The 19,781-nt window shown below is 36.4% G+C and overlaps 1 protein-coding gene across 5 annotated transcripts in view; it reads right to left on the minus strand.

The window, feature by feature from the left end:
* SF3B1 (splicing factor 3b subunit 1) overlaps window positions 1–19,781 on the minus strand; it is a 35,960-nt gene that overhangs the window by 4,400 nt on the left and 11,779 nt on the right. Inside the window, exons 3-22 of one of the 5 annotated variants that reach the window (XM_049888881.1) lie at window positions 19,298–19,402; window positions 18,736–18,850; window positions 16,832–16,911; window positions 14,999–15,169; window positions 11,784–12,021; window positions 10,825–11,037; window positions 10,457–10,578; window positions 6,425–6,622; window positions 6,223–6,324; window positions 5,514–5,693; window positions 4,726–4,812; window positions 4,326–4,596; window positions 3,699–3,844; window positions 3,448–3,594; window positions 3,190–3,315; window positions 2,564–2,785; window positions 2,075–2,257; window positions 1,879–1,990; window positions 809–878; window positions 324–417 (exon numbers count right to left, since the gene is read on the minus strand). In XM_049888881.1, coding sequence (XP_049744838.1) covers window positions 408–417; window positions 809–878; window positions 1,879–1,990; window positions 2,075–2,257; window positions 2,564–2,785; window positions 3,190–3,315; window positions 3,448–3,594; window positions 3,699–3,844; window positions 4,326–4,596; window positions 4,726–4,812; window positions 5,514–5,693; window positions 6,223–6,324; window positions 6,425–6,622; window positions 10,457–10,578; window positions 10,825–11,037; window positions 11,784–12,021; window positions 14,999–15,169; window positions 16,832–16,911; window positions 18,736–18,850; window positions 19,298–19,402 — 2,898 coding nt within the window. In that variant the 3' untranslated portion in view covers window positions 324–407. Of the gene's footprint in view, window positions 1–296; window positions 418–808; window positions 879–1,878; window positions 1,991–2,074; window positions 2,258–2,563; window positions 2,786–3,189; window positions 3,316–3,447; window positions 3,595–3,698; window positions 3,845–4,325; window positions 4,597–4,725; window positions 4,813–5,513; window positions 5,694–6,222; window positions 6,325–6,424; window positions 6,623–10,456; window positions 10,579–10,824; window positions 11,038–11,783; window positions 12,022–14,998; window positions 15,170–16,831; window positions 18,516–18,735; window positions 18,851–19,297; window positions 19,403–19,781 lie in introns of those variants that run through there. The other 4 variants (XM_049888879.1, XM_049888880.1, XM_049888883.1 and 1 more) reach the window with 4 other exon arrangements.

Consider the following 19,781-nt stretch of genomic DNA (forward strand, 5'->3'; position numbering starts at 1 on the left):
AAGCATATTTTAAGATTCTGCAGAAAGGTTGGTTTAGTCTTAAAACTACTGCCATCCCCCATTATCACACCAACTGAAACTTCACTGAAAATAATGTCAGAAAACCTGACCACATATGCATTTGTACGTTAGCAACACTAAGCAAATTTTGCTAGGAGGCTAAATCTGAAAAACGATCGCTGCCGTGGTTGTTGTTAGGTGCCAACGAGTCGGTTCCGACTCATAGCGACTCTATGCCCGACAACAACAATCTGAAAAACAATACTGCTTATATAAATGTTAGGTAATCTATTTACCTGTCAGCAATACGTCCAACAAGATCAATACAATTCTCTTGTACTTTTTCATGCCTGTTCTTTAAGATGGGGGTGAGTCTAGGCAGGAGATCTTTAATTGGTGGGGTCATCTTATGCATACCTATTTAATAAAAGTCAACAAACAATTAATATTTGAATTTCAACTTTTGTTCATGTTTCCTTTTCCTCAGCAATGTAATGCACATGACCAGGCATAAATATAAACTATAGCTCCTATGGAAAGAGAGAGCTCAGATTCTCACCAGACTCAGAACTGTTCATAACTTTTTATTAACAACTTCTGATTATGCATAGGAATGAAAGAAATTAGTGAAGTGATTTAAAGAATGATGAATATTCAATAACAACAAAAAATTTTATTTGGTTTTGAAATGTATTTGTACACTGACATTTGAATATGGGGACAGCTTATGTTCCGGCCATACACAACAATATAAGCCAGAGATAGACATGTAAATTAAAGCAAAATTTTCCAGAAAGGGCCCCCTTACCCTTTAACTGCAAAACAAACAGATCTCCAGTCTCCCTGCAATGCAGGGCATACTTGGATGGTATTTACACCTATGAAGAGAGAAAAAAGGAGGCAGCTGGCAGGGGCTCTTGCTCTAACTAGAATTGCTTGCTCTGATTCTCTCTCCATTATTTTTCCCATGTTTCCCTGACAAACAATATGGTTTACAACTCCCTGCAAACCAGAGACCCACAAGTGGTCAAGACTGATTTCTGGCAAGTAGGTATCTTCAAGCATAAAAGAACGGGCTGAATTGGGGGTTATACGTAAATGAAATAGTTGAAAGATCTCCTACATTCCGTAAAAACCCCTTACAAAAAGGAGAAAAACAGTGGCTGTCACAGCTAGCTATTCTGGCCTCCTACTAGGTTATTTCAGCCCCTCTAAGCCATGCAGAGGTTACTTTTGGCAATAGGAGTAAATACAAGAGACCATTTGTTTGCTTCATCATAACGCTTTTAAATAATAAAAGTTCTGCTTTCCATGTTCATTATCATTTTATAATATGCTTGTGTTTTTACTTTGAGTTAGAAAACTTGATAGTTTTAAAGACTTGGATATAAAAGATGATAATCTGATTAACTTTTCTCCCTGGTTATGCTCCTTGAATTTGACAGCAAGCCAAAAACCTGCCATAATCACTACATAATTTGAGACTGAATAAATACATAATATTTTTATCTAAAACCAGATGAAAACTTCAGGGCTGTCTTTTTTTCACTCCAGAGCATGGCAGAATATATTACAGTTATTTCTACTAAGATTCTCTACACCATGACTTCAAAGCTTTTTGAGGTGTTACTACTCCAACCTCTCTTGCAAATTCTAAACTTGACCTTTTTCCCCCCTTTAAAGTACAGTATAAATGGATTTTGGGAGATAAGACATTTGTGACATTCCCTGACTTAACTACAATCTTGAAGTGCTAAAAAAAAAATCAGAAATTACTACCCAGCTCCTAATGAGTCTATATTTCACTTTCAAAAAAACCAAAGAAAGTTAAAAACCAAACAAACCAAAAAATTCTTACATGACCATCAAATTCCATACCTATTACATTTACAATGGCCTTCAGTGCTCCAAGAATGCTGCCCAATACTTCAGGGTACTCTTCACCCAAATACTCATACAAAACAACACCCAAGTGCCCCATCAGTTTTTCCTATAACAAAACAAATAACATTACAGTGTTATATTTATATTAAACTATTTGATAAAGAAATAAGAACCCAATAGAAAAGGTTACCTCTTGACAAGTCTTCATGACAACAGCAGTTCGAGAGATTAAGTCAGCTGCCTGTTGCCTAACTTTTGCTGATTTGTTATTTAAACGCCACAAAACTGTACCACAGATCTGAGGCAAGTATGGTTTGACTCGCTTGCCAAGAGCATTAACCACAGTACCAAAGCCATTCAACATTACTGAGTCCTAAAAAAAAAAAAAAAGCTAAGTTAAATAAAAAAATTACATTCACTGAGAACTAGAATTTAGTCTCTGTCACTGAACGCTCAAGATACACTAATATTCAACCTTTTTCAACCACGTAAACATCACCTTTTAAAAAAATCAAATGTAAAAACCGGAGGTAGAAGAATATTTCTGGTAGCAACTGGGAAAATGAGTATTTTTTCCCCCAAATTCAATTATGTTTTAGTGATGCTATTTGTTTGAAAAGTAATGTTTTTCCACAGATAGGAAAGTCCGTGGCAACTCGCCTTAAGAATTAGTTATTACCTCTGTAGTCTGTTCTTGGAAAGCATAAAGAATACCATCGATCAGTTGTTCTTCAAGTTTATGATCAATATCTGCTGCTCCCAAGTTACCCATAATTTTCTCAATTGTCTCCATCACCATTTTTCTGTACTGTTCAGCTTCATCTTTCAGGTCATCCACAATCCTAGATATAATTTCTGCTGCACCTACTTTGTTTGCCAACTCCACAGTAGTATCAACTAACTAAAAAGACGAGGGAAAAAAAAAACAAAAAACACTTTAATTGCTCTTGTGAGGAAACAGGCATCATGAAAACTGAATATTCCAAAGATCTACTGGCCTAGTACACCATGCCATTTATTAAACTTTAAGGGAAAGGTGACCAGAAATTTAAACATGAGTCTAAATCAAGGTGATATAAGCTAAAATTGTATCCATGTTTCACCTAGCCAGATGAAGGCATTTAATTTACTAGACAAAGCCATCAATTCGTAGTTGGGCTATTTAACTGGCTGACTAAAATCCATCTCCTTTCACAATCAAGCACATACGAACTGTGAGATAATCTGGCCAAAAAATAATATTCAAAGTGATTTAAGAATTAGTCTAATCATTTTTGAAGATTTTTAAAAATAATAAACGCTTACCTGCCGGTAATTTCTTCTATCCAAAGCCATTCTGTGTTGCCAAAAATGTTTAAAAAAAGGAGGAAGAATCTCCGTTTTAATGTAGTTTGCTTCTACACCATCTGTTCCACAACACTGCTTTACCACCTATAAGATTAAAAAATAATAATAATTCAAATACAGTGCTGGTGTAACACACAAGTTTCTTTTGAAAAATCTTTAAACACAAACTCAGGTTAGATGAACAAACCTGGAACAAAAACACTCTAGAACAATTACCTTTAGCACGATTTTCTTCATTTCTTCATCAGGAGACTGGAATTCTCGAATAAGGATTAACATCACTTCTCTAGTATAGTAGTTGGCATATTCTGCATCCATGAGAGGAATGAGATACCCAATAGCTTTTAAGAAAGCGGCCAGACCCTATTTTAAAATAAAAATATACATGTTAGTAAATTAGATTTAAGTCACCTTAACTTTAATGAGTCAAAATCAAAACAAAAATAAAATCTACTTCATGGATCTACCTTTCCTCTGTGTTGGCGGATACCCTTCCATAGAGGCTTTAGCACAGAATCAAAAGATTCAATACCATAAGGAGTTGCCGCTTCAGCCAAGGCAGCAATAGCCAAAGCACTAATGGTCCGAACTTTTTGCTGCTCATCCACGAGACCTATAAAACCAAACACAGGATTTAACTGAACACTAATGTTACCTAATCCTGGTGGCACACTGGTTAAGAGCTCAGCTACTAACCAAAAGGTCGGCAGTCTGAATCCACCAGCAGCTCCTTGGAAACCCCATGAGGCAGTTCTATTCTGTCCTATAGAGTCGCTGTGAGTTGTAATCAACTCGAAGGCACCAAGTTTAAGATTTCCTAATTTCTACAACACCATCTAGATTCCAGCAATATGCCTAGCATTTTACTCAAGTCAAACGTTTAGTGTTTTGTTCACACTAAACTAACAATTAACACTTGGCAAAACTCAGTAAGAACCACAGCCTGTTAAAAGATAGTATTATAAACCTCATCATAAAATACATTATATGGTGTTTCTGTAGTTAAAGCTCTTCTATTTATCTCCCCAAATTGGTTGCCCAAATTTCAGGACAGCTGCCTTATAAAAGAGAGACAAAGTTATATTATGACTTACCATGTTCAATGATCTCAACTAAACTTCTGAGATGTGGCAAGATGGCACAGCCCATAAGAATAGCTATCTGCTGTACAATCTTAATACCAGTGTGTCTTGCTTGCCAGGACTTCTTGCTTTTACACACAGCTTTTAAGAAGGGCAATAGAGAAGGAATGCCCAGGGCAGACGCTACAACAGCAAAGGCTCTTGCAGTTGTGTTACGGACATACTCATCCATATTATCTATATCAGGTCTCATAGTAGAGATCATAGTAGCCAGACCAGCAGCCTAAAAGGACAAGAAAAGTGAATGGTCATGAGCTGATAAAACATTAACCCTCAACCATTTTTTTCTATAATCAAATAACTCCCACCCACAGATATAAAACTTTCTTCTCTAGAAATTTTCTGTAAATACCTTTGCCAAATTAGAAATAATCTCTCGGCCTTCCACTCTAGCATAGTAATCTTCATCAATCAACAGTGGTTCAATGACCACAAGAATCTGGAAGAAGAAAAACAAGGAGAGAAGGAGCTTTATTTTCAAAGCAAATAATGCAACAGAATTAAATACATATAGGAAATTTATAATTACCACCAGGCCTCTGTTAATCAAGAGACTAACTGTTTAAGAATTTTAATAACAGAATTTCAAACCCCAGCTGAAGATGAAATTTTGTGGGAACTGCTAACTGCAGATACTAACAAATATTCAATATTTAAAAACAGCAGCAACAATAAAAAACCCTGCACAACTACCTGTATTTTTGCAATTCTAAGCCATAATTACCATCAGCTAAAAGATGATTCTTAACACGAAAAAGCAGAACACTGTAACACACTTTTTGTCACACTAATGTCAAAAAAAAGGCAAATGAAAAAATATGACTGTGAATCCACTACGGTAAAGATGGCAGAAAGTTACATCGATATGTACCTCCATGTGTGTAACACATGCTTGTGCAAAGAAAAATGTCTGGAATGGTACCTAAATTTAAAATTGGTTACCTCAGAGTGGCTTGCATGGGCTAAGACTTTTTCTTTCTACTATGAACTTATAGTACCAGCTATCGCTTTTTCAGAATTTTTAAATTTCACGAATACACAAACATAACCTGGATTTGTTTTTTTAAAAAGCATGGATTTCTTTTATATTAAAAAATAAAAATATCAAGCCATCAGAAACACTACTTGAAAATAACAAACCTTGTGTACATAAGGTCGAACTAAGTCATCAAGTTTGTATAATATTCTATCAATAACTTTCACAAGCAAATGACGTTCTTGATCCTCAAGTGTAGGAGACATCAGTAGAGGAAGAATCTGGTTAAACAAAGGACCAGCTCCAAATTCACGAGCTTTATCAGTAATCTGACGCAATGCAGCCTGGAAAAAAGTAGAGTTAAAAGGTGTGTTTTCTTTACAATCAAGCATTTTGAATGAGCAAGTTACTCCATGGTTTTCTGCAACTTAATATTTTTAGTGGACACATCACAAACATTTTACAAAGAGCATAAATTCATCCTATCAAAACTACTCTGCAGTTTGAATTGCATGAAAGAAAGTCAATGTTTTTCAAACAACTTAAAAAAGGTAATTTAGTAGAACAATGAAACCACAATGTAAAATCCTTTAAAATTTCCTTTAAATAATCTACCTTTTACAAGCCACGTAATGATAATTAGGAGCCCTGGAATCCTAATACAATTCCCCACAAAATGCCACTAATTACCTCAGAGTCTTAATATTTTAAAGGCTTTAAGGACAAAAAGGAGAACCTTACCTTTCAGCATTCTTATTAGCACAAAAATCGTGGATAAAAGCTAAATAAAAGCCCTCAATATGAAGAGGTTAATTATAAATTTCTAAACAAAAAAATATAATGAACATACTGATTTAATAAAGTGGTGCTCACCTTTCTCATTGGAGGTGTTCCATTCTTTATTTTTAAAAGCAACTTCATTATTTTTCTCTCTTTTTGCTCTTCTGGACTAAGTGTTGACTCATCAACATCAACCTGATAGCATGAAGAAAAATAATTTTAAGGTAGGATGAGATGCTATGATTTATAACTCCAAAACAAAATGTAACATTTTAATTCTGCTATCACCACTCACCAATAGTTTATCAAAGTATTGAATGTCATCAGGTTTTAAAAATGGAAGATTTCCAGATGGTTGGTCATTAACACTTTTCATAGTTCTATCTTCAGTTTGCATGTGGAAACCAGTCATGCCACCCAAAGGTGTTGGAGTTGCTGTCAGCTTTCGAGCTGGAGTTCGAATAGGAACATAACCAGCTGGAGGAGGAAGTACCTAATACAGATAAAAGACAGTTCAGGATTTTCATAACATTAATTAGGAACACCATAATAAATAATATTTGCACTTATGATGGAGTTTACCAGCCATGAAGCTTTTTGCTTGGTTAGAGAGAAGAATTAACATCTCCCTTTTCTATCTTATTAGTTTTAAAATATAGCTGATGAATTTTATTTCCCATTCACTAATACTAAATCTATTAGGGTTGTGAAAAATGAAATAAATGGCAGGTTTATTCAATCACTTTCAAACATTAATCTGTATAAACATGTTGGTGAGCCAAGATTTTAAATTGTAAACTAATTCTGAATTACAAAACCTGAGTCAGCGATTTTCAAAAAAAAAAAAGGCTCTCTAAAAGCATGGAATATTTCATGTACACTCTTCCTATCAATGGAAATAAGCTTGCAAGGTATACATACGTAATGTATAAACTGTTACATTTTAATAAAATAAAACATTACCTACATAAACCCCTGTGGTATAAAATCAAATATTAACATCTAAGCCTAAAACTCTACAAAAATGAGTTAAATGCATAAAAAGTAAAAGCTAAATATTTACCAGAACACCTTGCATGATACACACTGCTTGATTAAATCTTCTGCAAAACCAATAAAATGTTTTTTAAAGTCTGTATTCTTTATATTTTTACAATAAAAATTTTAAAAAACCAATAAAGATTTCTCTAACAGTTTTTTACACTAGTGTCAAATTTCTTTCTAAATAATTTTTATTATGCTTTAAGTGAAAGTTTACAAATCAAGTCAGTCTCTCACACAAAAACCCACATACACCTTGCTACACACTCCCAATTACTCTCCCCCTAATGAGACAGCCTGCTCCCTCCCTCCGTTCTCTCTTTTCAAGTTCATTTCGCCAGCTTCTAACCCCCTTTACCCTCTCATCTCCCCTCCAGGCAGGAGATGCCAACACAGTCTCAAGTGTCCACCTGATTCAAGAAGCTCACTCCTCACCAGCATCCCTCTCCAACACACTGTCCAGTCCAATCCACGTCTGAAGGGTTGGCTTCGGGAATGGTTCCTGTCCTGGGCCAACAGAAGGTCTAGGGGACATGATCACCAGGGTCCTGCTAGTCTTAGTCAGACCATTAAGTCTGGTCTTATGAGAATTTGGGGTCTGCATCCCACTGCTCTCCTGCTACCTCAGGGGTTCTTTGTTGTGTTCCCTGTCAGGGCAGTCATCGGTTGTAGCCAGGCACCATCTAGTTCTTCTGGTCTCAGGATGATGTAGTTTTTGGTTCGTGTGGCCCTTTCTGTCTCTTGGGCTCCTAATCACCTTGTGTCCTTGGTATTCTTCATTCTCCTTTGATCCAGGTGGGTTGAGACCCATTGATGCATCTTAGATGGCTGCTTGCTAGTGTTTAAGACCCCAGGCGCCACTCTTCAAAGTGGGATGCAGAATGTTTTCTTAATAGATTTTATTATGCCAACTGACTTAGATGTCCCCTGAAACCATGGCCCCCAGACCCCTGCCCCTGCTATGCTGGCCTTTGAAGCATTCAGTTTATTCAGGAAACTTCTTTGCTTTTGGTTTAGTCCAATTGTGCTGACCTCCCCTGTATTGTGTGCTGTCTTTCCCTTCACCTAAAGTAGTTCTTATCTACTACCTAATTAGCAAATGCCCCTCCCCCACCTCATAAACTATTTCTCAAGTTCTTATAATAGTGGTCTTATACAATATTTGTCCTTTTGCAGCTGACTAACTTCACTTGGCATAATGCCTTCCAGGTTCCTCCATGTTATGAAATGTTTCACAGATTCCTCACTGTTGTTTATCGATACATAATATTCCATTGTGTGAATATACCATAATTTATCCATTCATCTGTTGATAGGCACCTTGGTTGCTTCCATCTTTTTGCTATTGTAAACAGTGCTGCAATAAACATGGGTGTGCATATGTCTGTTCGTGTAAAGGCTCTTATTTCTCTAGCATATATTCTAAGGAGTGGGACTGCTAGATCATATGGTAGTTCTATCTCTAGCTTTTTAAGGAAGAGCCAAATAAATTTCCAAAGTGGTTGTACCATTTTGCATTCCCACCAGCAGTGTAGAAGTGTTCCAATCTCTCCACAGCCTCTCCAACATTTATTCTTTTGTGCTTTTTGGATTAATGCCAGCCTTCCTGGAGTGAGAGGAAATCTCATTGTAGTTTTGATCTGCATTTCTCTAATGGCTAATGATCGTGAACATTTCCTCATATATCTGTGAGCTACCTGAATGTCTTCTTTAGTGAAGTGTCTATTCGTATCTTTTGCCCATTTTTTAATTGGGTTATTTGTCTTTCTGCAGTTGAGTTTTTGCAGTATCATGTAGATTTTAGAGATCAGGTGCTGATCAGAAAGAAATGTCATAGCTAAAAACTTTTTCCCAGTCTGTAGGTAGTCTTTTTACTCTTTTGGTGAAGTCTTTGGATGAACATAGGTGTTTGATTTTTAGGAGCTCCCAGTTATCTAGGTTTTCTTCTGCACTGTTAGTAATGTTTTGTATACTGTTTTATGCCATGTATTAGGGCTCTTAACATTGTCCCTACTTTTTCTTCCATGATCTTTATCGCTGTAGACTTTATATTTAGGTCTTTGATCCATTTTGAGTTAGTTTTTGTGCATGGAGTGAGGTAGGGGTCTTGTTTCGTTGTTTTGCAGGTGGATATCCAGTTAGGCCAGCACCATTTGTTAAAAAGACTGTCTTTTCCCCATTTAAATGTTTTGGGGCCTCCAAATTTGTTTTAATACAAATTCCAGGACAGGTCAATAAGCCTATAAAGGTCTTTCCCAAAAAGCCTACACTGTTGTGTCTAAAAATCTGTATTAAAGATTAAATTATGTTAAGTATATATTGACGCTATTTGAATTTTGTTATCCAATTATTTTTATATTCTTAGTTAACACACAAGCATAGATCACTATTTTGAAAAATGATTTGGAATTCCATTCTACAGATTAGAGACCTATGAAATCAAGGCCACTAGCATCACTCATAAATTAAAGACTTAAAGGTCTGCTCTTTTTTATGTTCATTAATAAGACTGTCCCCTCCCACTACTAAGAGGAAATCAATGAAGAAAAGTGAAAGTCACTCAGGCAGTCAATAGTAGGTTGTGTCTATACTCACAGCACTATGTGGAGGATATAAAGAAGTTAACAAAGCAAAAAAAAAAAGAAAAGATGCACACTTAAACATTCTAATATTGACCTAGGAAGGCGGGGGGCGGGGGAACCATACACATAAACTGAAAAGCAACAGGCGTTAGCTAAAAAGACAACTTAAGTTTCAAGTCTGGCATGACAGTAACTAGCTATGTGACTACACATTACCTTTGGACCAGCAAATATTCTCAAAATGCCAGGTGCCTAGAAAATTCTATAGTTTAAAATAAACTTCAAGTTGCTATGGTAAAAAAGAATATGCATTGTGTTCACTGGCAACTCATCAACTTATAAATACACAAACTCTTGTGAGGCATCAAGTAAAACAACCATGATCTAATATGAGCTTTAACCCTGGGACCTGTAGTAAACTGGAGCAGCAACCCATTCCATACTCCTAAGGCACCAGTTCTCAAAGCACGGTCTGTGGACTTCTAGAAGTCTTTGTGATTTCTCCATTCCAAAAGGCAGTAAAAGCTTCATGTCATTCATTTCTTTTCATCTCCATGTATTACTTCTTGAAACCGAACTATACTTGGAAATAGCTATAAGAATGGAATGGCTGCAGTAAATCTGGGTAAGGCCAAGCCAAACTTGACCTGCCAAATAATTTAAAGAAAAAAATAGAATTCACATTCATTATTCACTGTTATTACCTTATAGCCTTCTGGGAACATAGCATCTAGTTCTTCATCAGAAAGTGGACGATTTCTCTCATCAATTTCTCTCTCCCATCGCCAAGCCTGAAGCTGTTCAGGAGTCATACTCATTATATGACCTATCAAAAAAAGCAAATTTCTGTAACAATTTGTAATGCCAAACTGTATCATTACATAGGTCCCTGGGTATAAGTTAAATGAGTCCTAACATTTAATTGCTCTTACGGTATAAATTCAAACCAAGACTTTTTTTTCATACCCCTTATCCTTGCTAAAAACTGGCATTAACAGTACACAAAAAACCAGGGGGAAAAATTTCTAAATATTTTCAAAAGGAAAATTATTTCCAATGAGAGAGTTTCTACCTGGAGTAGGGGTTGCCATGTTCATGGCTGGTGTGCCAATTGGTGTTTTCCCAGGGGTCAGAACAGGAGTGCTTCCACCCATCTGACTAGCTGGTGTTTCATCCCAACGTGATTTTCTTTTACTGGCTCCTGGGGTTGGTGTTTCACCAATTGAATCTCCACCTCTATCTGTTCGAGGAGTCTCAGCCCATCCACTTCCATGCCCAGGAGTATCTTTAAAGAAAAAGAAAAAGTGAATTAAGACCACAATTTTAACCACGGTCAAAACAATATTATCTTTAAACTGCTTACATACTCAAAACGCTCAAGTTCAGAAACAGGACATTCTTGAAATGGTCTCCATTTCAAGTTTTTATGTTCCATTTCATATTTACCCACCTTTCACCGTTTTTAGTGTTTCTTTTCCACAAATTACACTAACAAGACACACTAACGATCAAGTAACAGGAAAACATAGTGAAATATTCTAACCACCTATAATATCAAAACCCAGAGACGCTCACTATATATAACTTGAGCCACTTCATTTCTCCGTGCAGCTGAGCTATTCTGGAGTTCAAGCCTATAACTGCTTCTTCCATTACAAGTTTAAGTACTCTCCCATGTGATTAAAAATTATTTATGAAATTTTAACAAAGCAGATTTACTATTAAATCTTAACTTGCCACAGCTATTCTCATATACAGTTAATTATAGCTTTATATCACGTACACAAAAAACAAGGTGTTACGGTCTACAAATTTTACTCTCCCCCAATGTTCTTTCTGAAATAAATCTTAAATATCTTCAGGGAAAAATATTAGGGATATGATCTCAGTTCTTTATGTATCCCCAAAGGGGCTGGTTATTTACTTGCCCAACCAGGGCTTGAAAGAACTGGTTTCAGTCTCGAAACATCTCACTCATCAAGTGAACATTTAACCCAAACACACGTTCAGACTCCACTAGAAGTGAAGTACCTCTCTCTGTTTTGGGTGTCTCATCCCATCTGTTTTTACGAGCGCTAGAAGTTGCGCCTCCATGGCCTGGTGTCGCATGGCCTGGTGTATCGCCTCGTCCAGGAGTAGCAGCTCCCGCTGGTGTGTGACTAGGTGTAGGATCCCATATTTTTGAGCCTGGGGTTGCTCCAGGAGTCTCGCTTCCCTTTGCACGACCTGGTGTCTCATCCCATCTTAGGGAAGGGGTATGCCCAGGGGTCTGGAAAAAAAAAAATTCACATATCTGCACACCCACAGAGAAATAACTAGAAACATTTCTGCTGAACAAATGTTCTACTTCTGTTCACTATAATTAAGAGTCAGAGTAGACTATCTTTCTATCTAAAAGATACTTACCTGCTAGCAAATATGTTTACGACCAAAAACAAAGCTTTAATTTGGAGCAGTGAAAAAAGCCCTGAGTTAAAAAAAAAAAAAAAATTCTGGGTATGAGTCTTGGATATGGCACTAATAGCTCTGTGACTTTCGGAACATAACTAAGGTTTCTCTAGATCTGCAACTACAGAATTTCAGCTCTAATTACATCAGTACTTCTGAAACTGGGGCTTAGTGGGGAGAGGTAATCCATGAGTTGTAAGAAATACTGTCTTTGTGCTTTTGGTTAAACACTGTGTGTGTGGGAGTCCCTGGGTGGTGCAAATGCTTAATGCACTCCACTGCTAACTGAAAGGTTGGAAGTTCTTATCTATCCAGAGGTGCCTTGGAAGAAAGGCCTGGTGATCTACTCCCAAAAAAACAGCCCCTGAAAACCCTATGGGGCACAGTTCTACTCTGACACACGAGGTCACCATGAAGCGAAATCGACTCAACAGCAACTAACTTTCATTGTGTGTATATGTGTTTAACATAAACATTTTTTTTTACCACCTCAGTAATTACAACCAGGGACTGCCCCATCATTTCAATCCTTTGGATAAGTTTATTTTTATAACTATGTCTCCACCAAATATTACCCTAACTGATGCTAACAAGATTAGTGTAAAAAGGCTAGAGGTAGACTGAAGTGATTAAAAGTCCTGTAGTAGCTAAAATGGAGACAAGTAATGGGTGATGTAGGGCATCAGACAGCTATGCTATCAAAAGAAACTGCACAGTGCAGACAATACCGTATCGATGCAGCAGGTGATTTAGTGTGAACAACTTAAAATGTTTACTGAAGTACTGACTTATAAGCATTCTACAGGTTTTATAGTATACTGTATATACTTGTTTTTAAGTTGGATGCTCTTAACAGGAGTGACAGGAGTGTTATCTAATTTTCTATGTTTGCAAATCTGCATAATAACATTCACAAATTTAAGGCTGAGTATTTCTTCCTTTAAAAAGATTCTATATATTACTCAAAATTGAGAAACTCTGGATTAGATAAATGAAGCACATACACTGTTCAAAATCTCATGTTTTGGCAGCTGCCCGTCCTGCTGTATTAGAAGGGGCATCCTTCCTAGTATCCATTACAATTCCGAAGTCATGATTTAAGGCAGAGTTCTATTAAATGAGCTGAATGAAAGAAAACACAGCCTGAATCTCTAACTTAGACGAAAGACATCAATGCTTGTGTCTACTTACCATGAGCAGACAATTAATCAGACACTAGGAAGGTAAGTTTCTCTTTCCCAATTTTTAGAATTTAACACTAAATGTCAACCACAGAATTAGTAATTATTCATATTCAGCAGAACCAAATCCTCTCAATTTATCTATCAGTAAGCAAAAGAGAATTCCTCAGGATGTATCTTAAAATAAACCGTTTAGCAATATACTCCAATTCTGAGTTTGAGAAATTACTGCCACAGCCTGACAGGTTTTTCTTGATTTGTAAATAAATCTGCAGTAGGCTAAGCCAGAGCTGATAATGACTTAGACTAGTGTGGCGGGGACAGGGGTCATGAAAAATGGTTCTATTCTGAATATATTTGAAGTTAAGGCCAACAAAATTTGTTATAGATAGGATATGGGGTGAGAGAAAAAGAAAGGAGTATAGGATGATTTCTAAATGACTGACTCCTAAGAGTCTGGCTTGAACCAAACAGACACAGGAGAGACCAGCGGAGCAGGTTGGAGGGGAGGGAGAGAAAGGAGAAATACTGATTTTGAAATGCTTATTAGTCTCCCAAGTAAAAGTGTCAGGTTGAACAGATATATGAAAGTCTGAAGAACAGAGAAGCAATAGATTAGGTTTATAAAAATGTAGGAGTTGTCTGTGTAAAGACAGCACTGAAGGACAGGGATAAAATCCTAGTGAGTGAAGATGGAAAAAGTCTAAGGACTGAGCACTAAAAAAAAAAAAAAAAAAAAAAAGTTCAGAGGTAAGGAAGATGAGGAGGATCCTGCAAGAGAGACCAAGCAGGAGTAGTCAGGAGAGCATGAGAACCAAGAAAGACTGAAACCCAGAGGCTGAAAGAAAAAAAAGGTTTCAAAGAAAGCCACAGCTAATTACATGCTAAGTAATATGAAGATTGAGAACAGACCTTTGAGTTCAGAAACAAAGAGGTCTCATGACCTTGAGTTATGATGCAGGCAAAAGACAGGTCAACAGATACAGCAAGTATACACAACTCATTTAAGGTCTTCTGTAGTAAAAAAGAGACAGAAATGGGATGGTAGCTGAAAAGGGATATGAGGATCAAGGGATGGTTTTCTGTAGTTTTTTTTTTTTTTTTTAAGAGACAGAAGAATGATAGAACATGTTTGCTGGTGGACAAGGAAAAAAACTGATGTTACACAAGAGTCCTTGAGTTAGTAAGGGAAGACAGAAAATGGAGCATAAATGGTATACTTAGCTTTAGATGGTCAACCTGCACAAACAGTTCATATCCTAACAGGTGGGGAAGCAGAGTAAATGAGAAGAGACAGAGGCAGAATGGTAGACGTTCTGACTGTTTATATTATGAGGAAAAAATAAGCAACATCATCAACTAAAAGTGAAACTAAAGAGGTCCGGCAATGTAAAGAAGTCCTCTAGGGGAGTAAACCGATTCAGGGCATGTAGCAGCACTGCACACCAGAGGCATGTGGTCAGAGGCATAAATTCTTCACCTAGAAAATGCGGAAGACCGCTACACTGTACTCACCCTCCACTATGTGACATACCTACATGTCTAAACTTAATACTCCAAAAAGAACATCCTTTCTAACAGAGAATTTCTAAGTAATAACAAATCAAAAGATATTACCTCTGCCTGATCCCAACTTGACAGCTTTTTGGGAGTGGCACCAGGAGTCTGATCAGCTGTCTGATCCCAGCGCCGTTTTCTTTTTGATGGAGGCTGGGATGCTGCTGCTCCATTGACGACTTTTAGTTCTCCAGCTTTAGCTTTTTCTGCTAGTTGTTGCCTAATTTCCCTCTGAAAAATATTTGAACAAACAGTGAGCATCTGTATTTAAAATGTTTCCTTATTATTTTTATGTCATTAGTACAGTCAACTTTATTTAACATCCTATTCTATACTGCACTAACTCCTCTTTCTGTGCTTCTGGGGTCCCATTCCTTAATCTCTTTCTCTGTTTCCAGTTTTACACAGCATCTTTCTGCACAAATAGAGGACCAAGTACAGAATTTATAGCAAAAAGCACCCAACTCTGTATATAGTCATCAGTGAAGTAACCTATCTTCATCATGTTACCAACAGTGAAGAGCCAAGACTCACTGAAAAACAGGGTTTTAAAAACTCATATAAGTAGAAAATAAGACTATGTAGCAAGATAGAAAAATGATAAAAAGTAAAAATAAAATTGTTATGATTACATTCAACAAAGCCTAAAATTTTAAAAGAGGCTCCATTACCCACTTAATTCACGTAACAAACAAATCTATTAATATATAATAAAGTTATGGGGGTTTACTGTTAAAATGGAGTAATGTCTGGAATCCTTCAGAATTTTCTACCCATATCCATACTGAACCTTATGGGAGGCTTAGGAATTTTTCAAGGAACACATCCACTCTTAAGATTCAAATGTACCCATATGGCCAAGGGGCCAGGTATCAAAAACAGACACAGAAATATGAAAAGTTTAATTTGGAAGGTGGTAGAATTTTGGGTGAGATTCTTTATCGACTTAATTTTTATTAATACTATTATGATATTACTTGTGTAGGAAACCAGCACAATTTGTACAAGGCAAGGTCATGGAAGCTCCATAGACACATCCAAACTCCCTGAGAGACTGAACTGCTGGGCTGAGGGCTGTGGGGACCACAGCCTTGGGGAACACCTAGTTCAAATGGCATAACACAGTTTATAAAGAAAATGTTCTACATTCTATTTTAGTGAGTAGCATCTGGGGTCTTAAAAGCCTCTGAACGGCCAACTAGGACACTCCACTTGCCCCTCTGGGAGCAAGGAAGAATGAAGAAAACTAAAGACATTAGGGAAAGATTAGTCCAAAGGACTAATGGACCACATCTACCACGGCCTCCACCAGACTGAGTCTAATAAAACTGGATGGTGCCCGGCTACCGCCACTAACTGCTCTGACAGGGATCACAATAGAGGATCCCAGACAGAGCTGGAGAAAAACACAGAACAAAATTCTAACTCACCGAAAAAAAACCCAAAACCAAACTTACTGGCCTCGCAGAGACTGGAGAATCCCTGAGAATATGGCCTCCGGACACCTTTTTAGCTCAGTAATGAATCACTCCTGAGGTTCACCCTTCAGCCAAAGATTAGATAGGCCCATAAAACAAAACAATACTAAAGGGGCATGCCAGCCCAGGGGCAAAGACTACAAAGCAGAAGGGGACAGGAAAGTTGGTAACAGGGATCCCAGGGTGGAGAAGGGAAAGTGTTGACATGCTGTACAGTTGTTAACCAAAGTCATAAAACAATACGTGTACTGTTTAATGAGTAATCTGCTCTGTAAGCCTTTACCTAAAGTACGAAAAAAATATATATGTATAAATAAATATTACTTGTGTAGTAAATTACAAAAAGAAATCGTAAGTCTCTCGATCTAACCTTTCTTTACATTCATTCACAACCATTAAAATAAGGTTCACAAACCTCTTCTTTGGTCAAATGCTGTTCTCGCATTACATCCATGTAAGTTCTGGCATTCATTTTAGGATCAGGGGTCTTCCCTCCTGCAGAAAAGAACAGCAACAGGACAAGAGTACAATAAATAAAGGATAATTAGGTTCAGTTGATTTATCTGCCCTGCTCTAATATTACGTTATTCCATAATCATTTAATTTATATTTGATGGAAAACTTTAATAATTATACATCTTACTTTTTATTGAGTTTTGCTGATCAATTTAACCTGTTTGAACACAAACATATCTACAGCAGTTTAAAACAAATATTTTAATGCATATAAAACAAAATGACAGCACAGTTTAGAGTCTTCAGAAGTGATGGGTTCCTGGGTTGCTAATCCGGAATACGTACACTTTCGTGCCTTTGTCTCCATCAGCAGTTCTGACTTCAAGCAGCAGAATAGAAGCCTAGAAAATTATCTCTTTACCATTAGTAACACTTTGGAAAGATATTTATATTCAAAACATTACCTGTTGCAAGCTGTTAAAATCCTGACTACAAATAACTATGCCTAGATAAGTTCTTCAAACAACGTTCTAGAACAGTTACAGTTTAGAAAATCTTTTAAAAAATATTCCTATAATCTTTTTCTGATGTCATGTTATTAAAAAGGGCTTCATGCTTTAAGTTTTGTTGACCCAGAAATATAATTTAATTCTTATAAAGTATAAATTACAACTGGAAACATTACTTGACATACATTACTTCTACCAGTTATTATGATGCACACAGAAGAAATGTGGTGTACAAAGAGATGTGTTAGTCTCTTGAAGTTTCAGTATTTGCTTTTCAAACTTCAAAGTATTTTAAAGAAGCCCAAACTGTATACAGCAAGATTCACACAGGCACACTACGCTTTAGAAATGTGACACAATTAGCTATACTAGTAGTATAGCATCATAATGATTCAGGAAAAAATAATAAAATTCTAAGACATTTCCTATACTGAAGATCATGCCCAATTGGCAGTGTCATTCTTTCTGACACTAGCTCTGATAAGACTTCCTTTGGAATACTTTTTCACCATAATCTAGAGAGGATGTGTTGAACTGCACCCTTAAGAATGCAGACAGGACTGGCATATAGCAGTACTGCTGTAGGAAAGAAATTAAGGACAGTTAGTATGGGCCTGTGAATTCTGACATACATGTTTAAATCAATTACAATTAAGCAAGTAAAAAAAAAATCCCTACTAATTCATGCAGGCTGATAAGTCTAATTTGTAAACCTGCAGCAGAATCTAATTTTAAGAAACAGGCACCTAATTTTGCTTGTGAAACTCACTCACCTGAGGAAAGCTTCCATCAGGTTCACTATTGCCCCTTGTGCTGACTTGCACACTACAATTAGCAAAACAGACTCCAACTATTAAAATTATCAAAGTCTTTGTATATATACTTGTTTTATTTTTAAGTATGCTTAAAGCAAAGTAGATGCATTTACTAAACTATATTTAGAGCAACATGGGGGGAGCTCTAATGTGAGAATGTTTCTCAAAAGTAACAATCCTAAAAATCTAGGATTTGGAATGAAAACTTTCAATAATTTGCAAGTATTTTCAGCAGAAACACACATTTGTTCAAAGTATAGAAAGCGTACCCAAAACAAAAGTAAAAGAAAAACCTTTAACCCTTTGCGTTTCTATGGCATTGGCTCAATATTTTCTTGTCCTTCTACCTGGAAAGAAAACTTGTATTATAAAGATGAAGAATATGGCATCTGTGACTTCAACCAAATCTATATAAATCTAAAGGGGGATTTTAAAAAAGAAAAGTAAATTCATAAGCATGCCAAAAAAAATCAAAGGGCTAAAGACAACTTAATACAAATAAATTTCTCAATACTTATAGAAAAGTGGGAAAGAATTACCATCTGCAAAAGGATCAAGACGCTCTGGGGAAATTATCATGGTCCGCCTATGCTTTTTGTATTCATCTTCGCGGTCTGCAATCTTCGGAGGCCGGTGCTCAGCAAATGGATCATACTGAAAAGAAGCATGTCTCACCCGTTACGCCCACTTTATTAAATAACTGAACAGAATATAATAAATAAAAATAACATTATAAAACATGGAAAAATGTTCAATAAATACCTACTAATAAAATATTCTGTATGGTTTTATAGGTAAATGTTAATATGAAAAAATAAGGCATATGGAAATGAGATGATATACATGTCCACATTTCCATAGTTCATGTATCCTGACACAATTACCTTTATAAAATGAATTAAATATTATCTGTAATTCTCCTAAGTCATAGATCCTGACACAATTACCTTTATAAAATGAATTAAATATTATCTGTAATTCTCCCAAGTCAACACTGCCCAAAACATTATAAAAAGTGATTACTAAAATGTGTGGACTTTCCACGGGAACTGCGATAGTCACCCTTCTTTAGCTGAATAAAACAGTTTCAAAAGAAGTCACCTGTTCTGTTGACTGTGGTATATCATTAAGCAATGCCACAGGGGCATGATATCCTGGCTTCTTCTGACCAAGCAAACTTGTAGATGATGAGTAGTCATCGTCATCCTGCAATGAAACCCCCCCAAAAAGCCACAAGCAAAAATGTCAAACTCGAAAAACAAAAAGGCCATATAAAGATTCAAAACAAAATACTGTGTCAGAAATACATGCTGACAGTGTTATGTCTAGGTCCTCCTTCACAAAACTTGTTAACACTACTTAGGTTTTCTTTCCAATTCAAGCTACTAAAATTAAATTTAATCCTCTTTATGCTTTTAAACTTATTAAACAACGAATGTTTTCCACAAGTCAATTAAAACTAGCTATGGACTAGAAATTTGACGGACTTATTTATGGACTAGAAATTTGACGGACTAGAAAAATTTGAGCATATTTTCTAACAGAAGAAACCAAAATTTTTCAGTTGACACTACATAAAAAAGTT

Source organism: Elephas maximus, chromosome 6, assembly GCF_024166365.1.
Source record: "Elephas maximus indicus isolate mEleMax1 chromosome 6, mEleMax1 primary haplotype, whole genome shotgun sequence".
NCBI classification, from domain to species: domain Eukaryota; kingdom Metazoa; phylum Chordata; class Mammalia; order Proboscidea; family Elephantidae; genus Elephas; species Elephas maximus.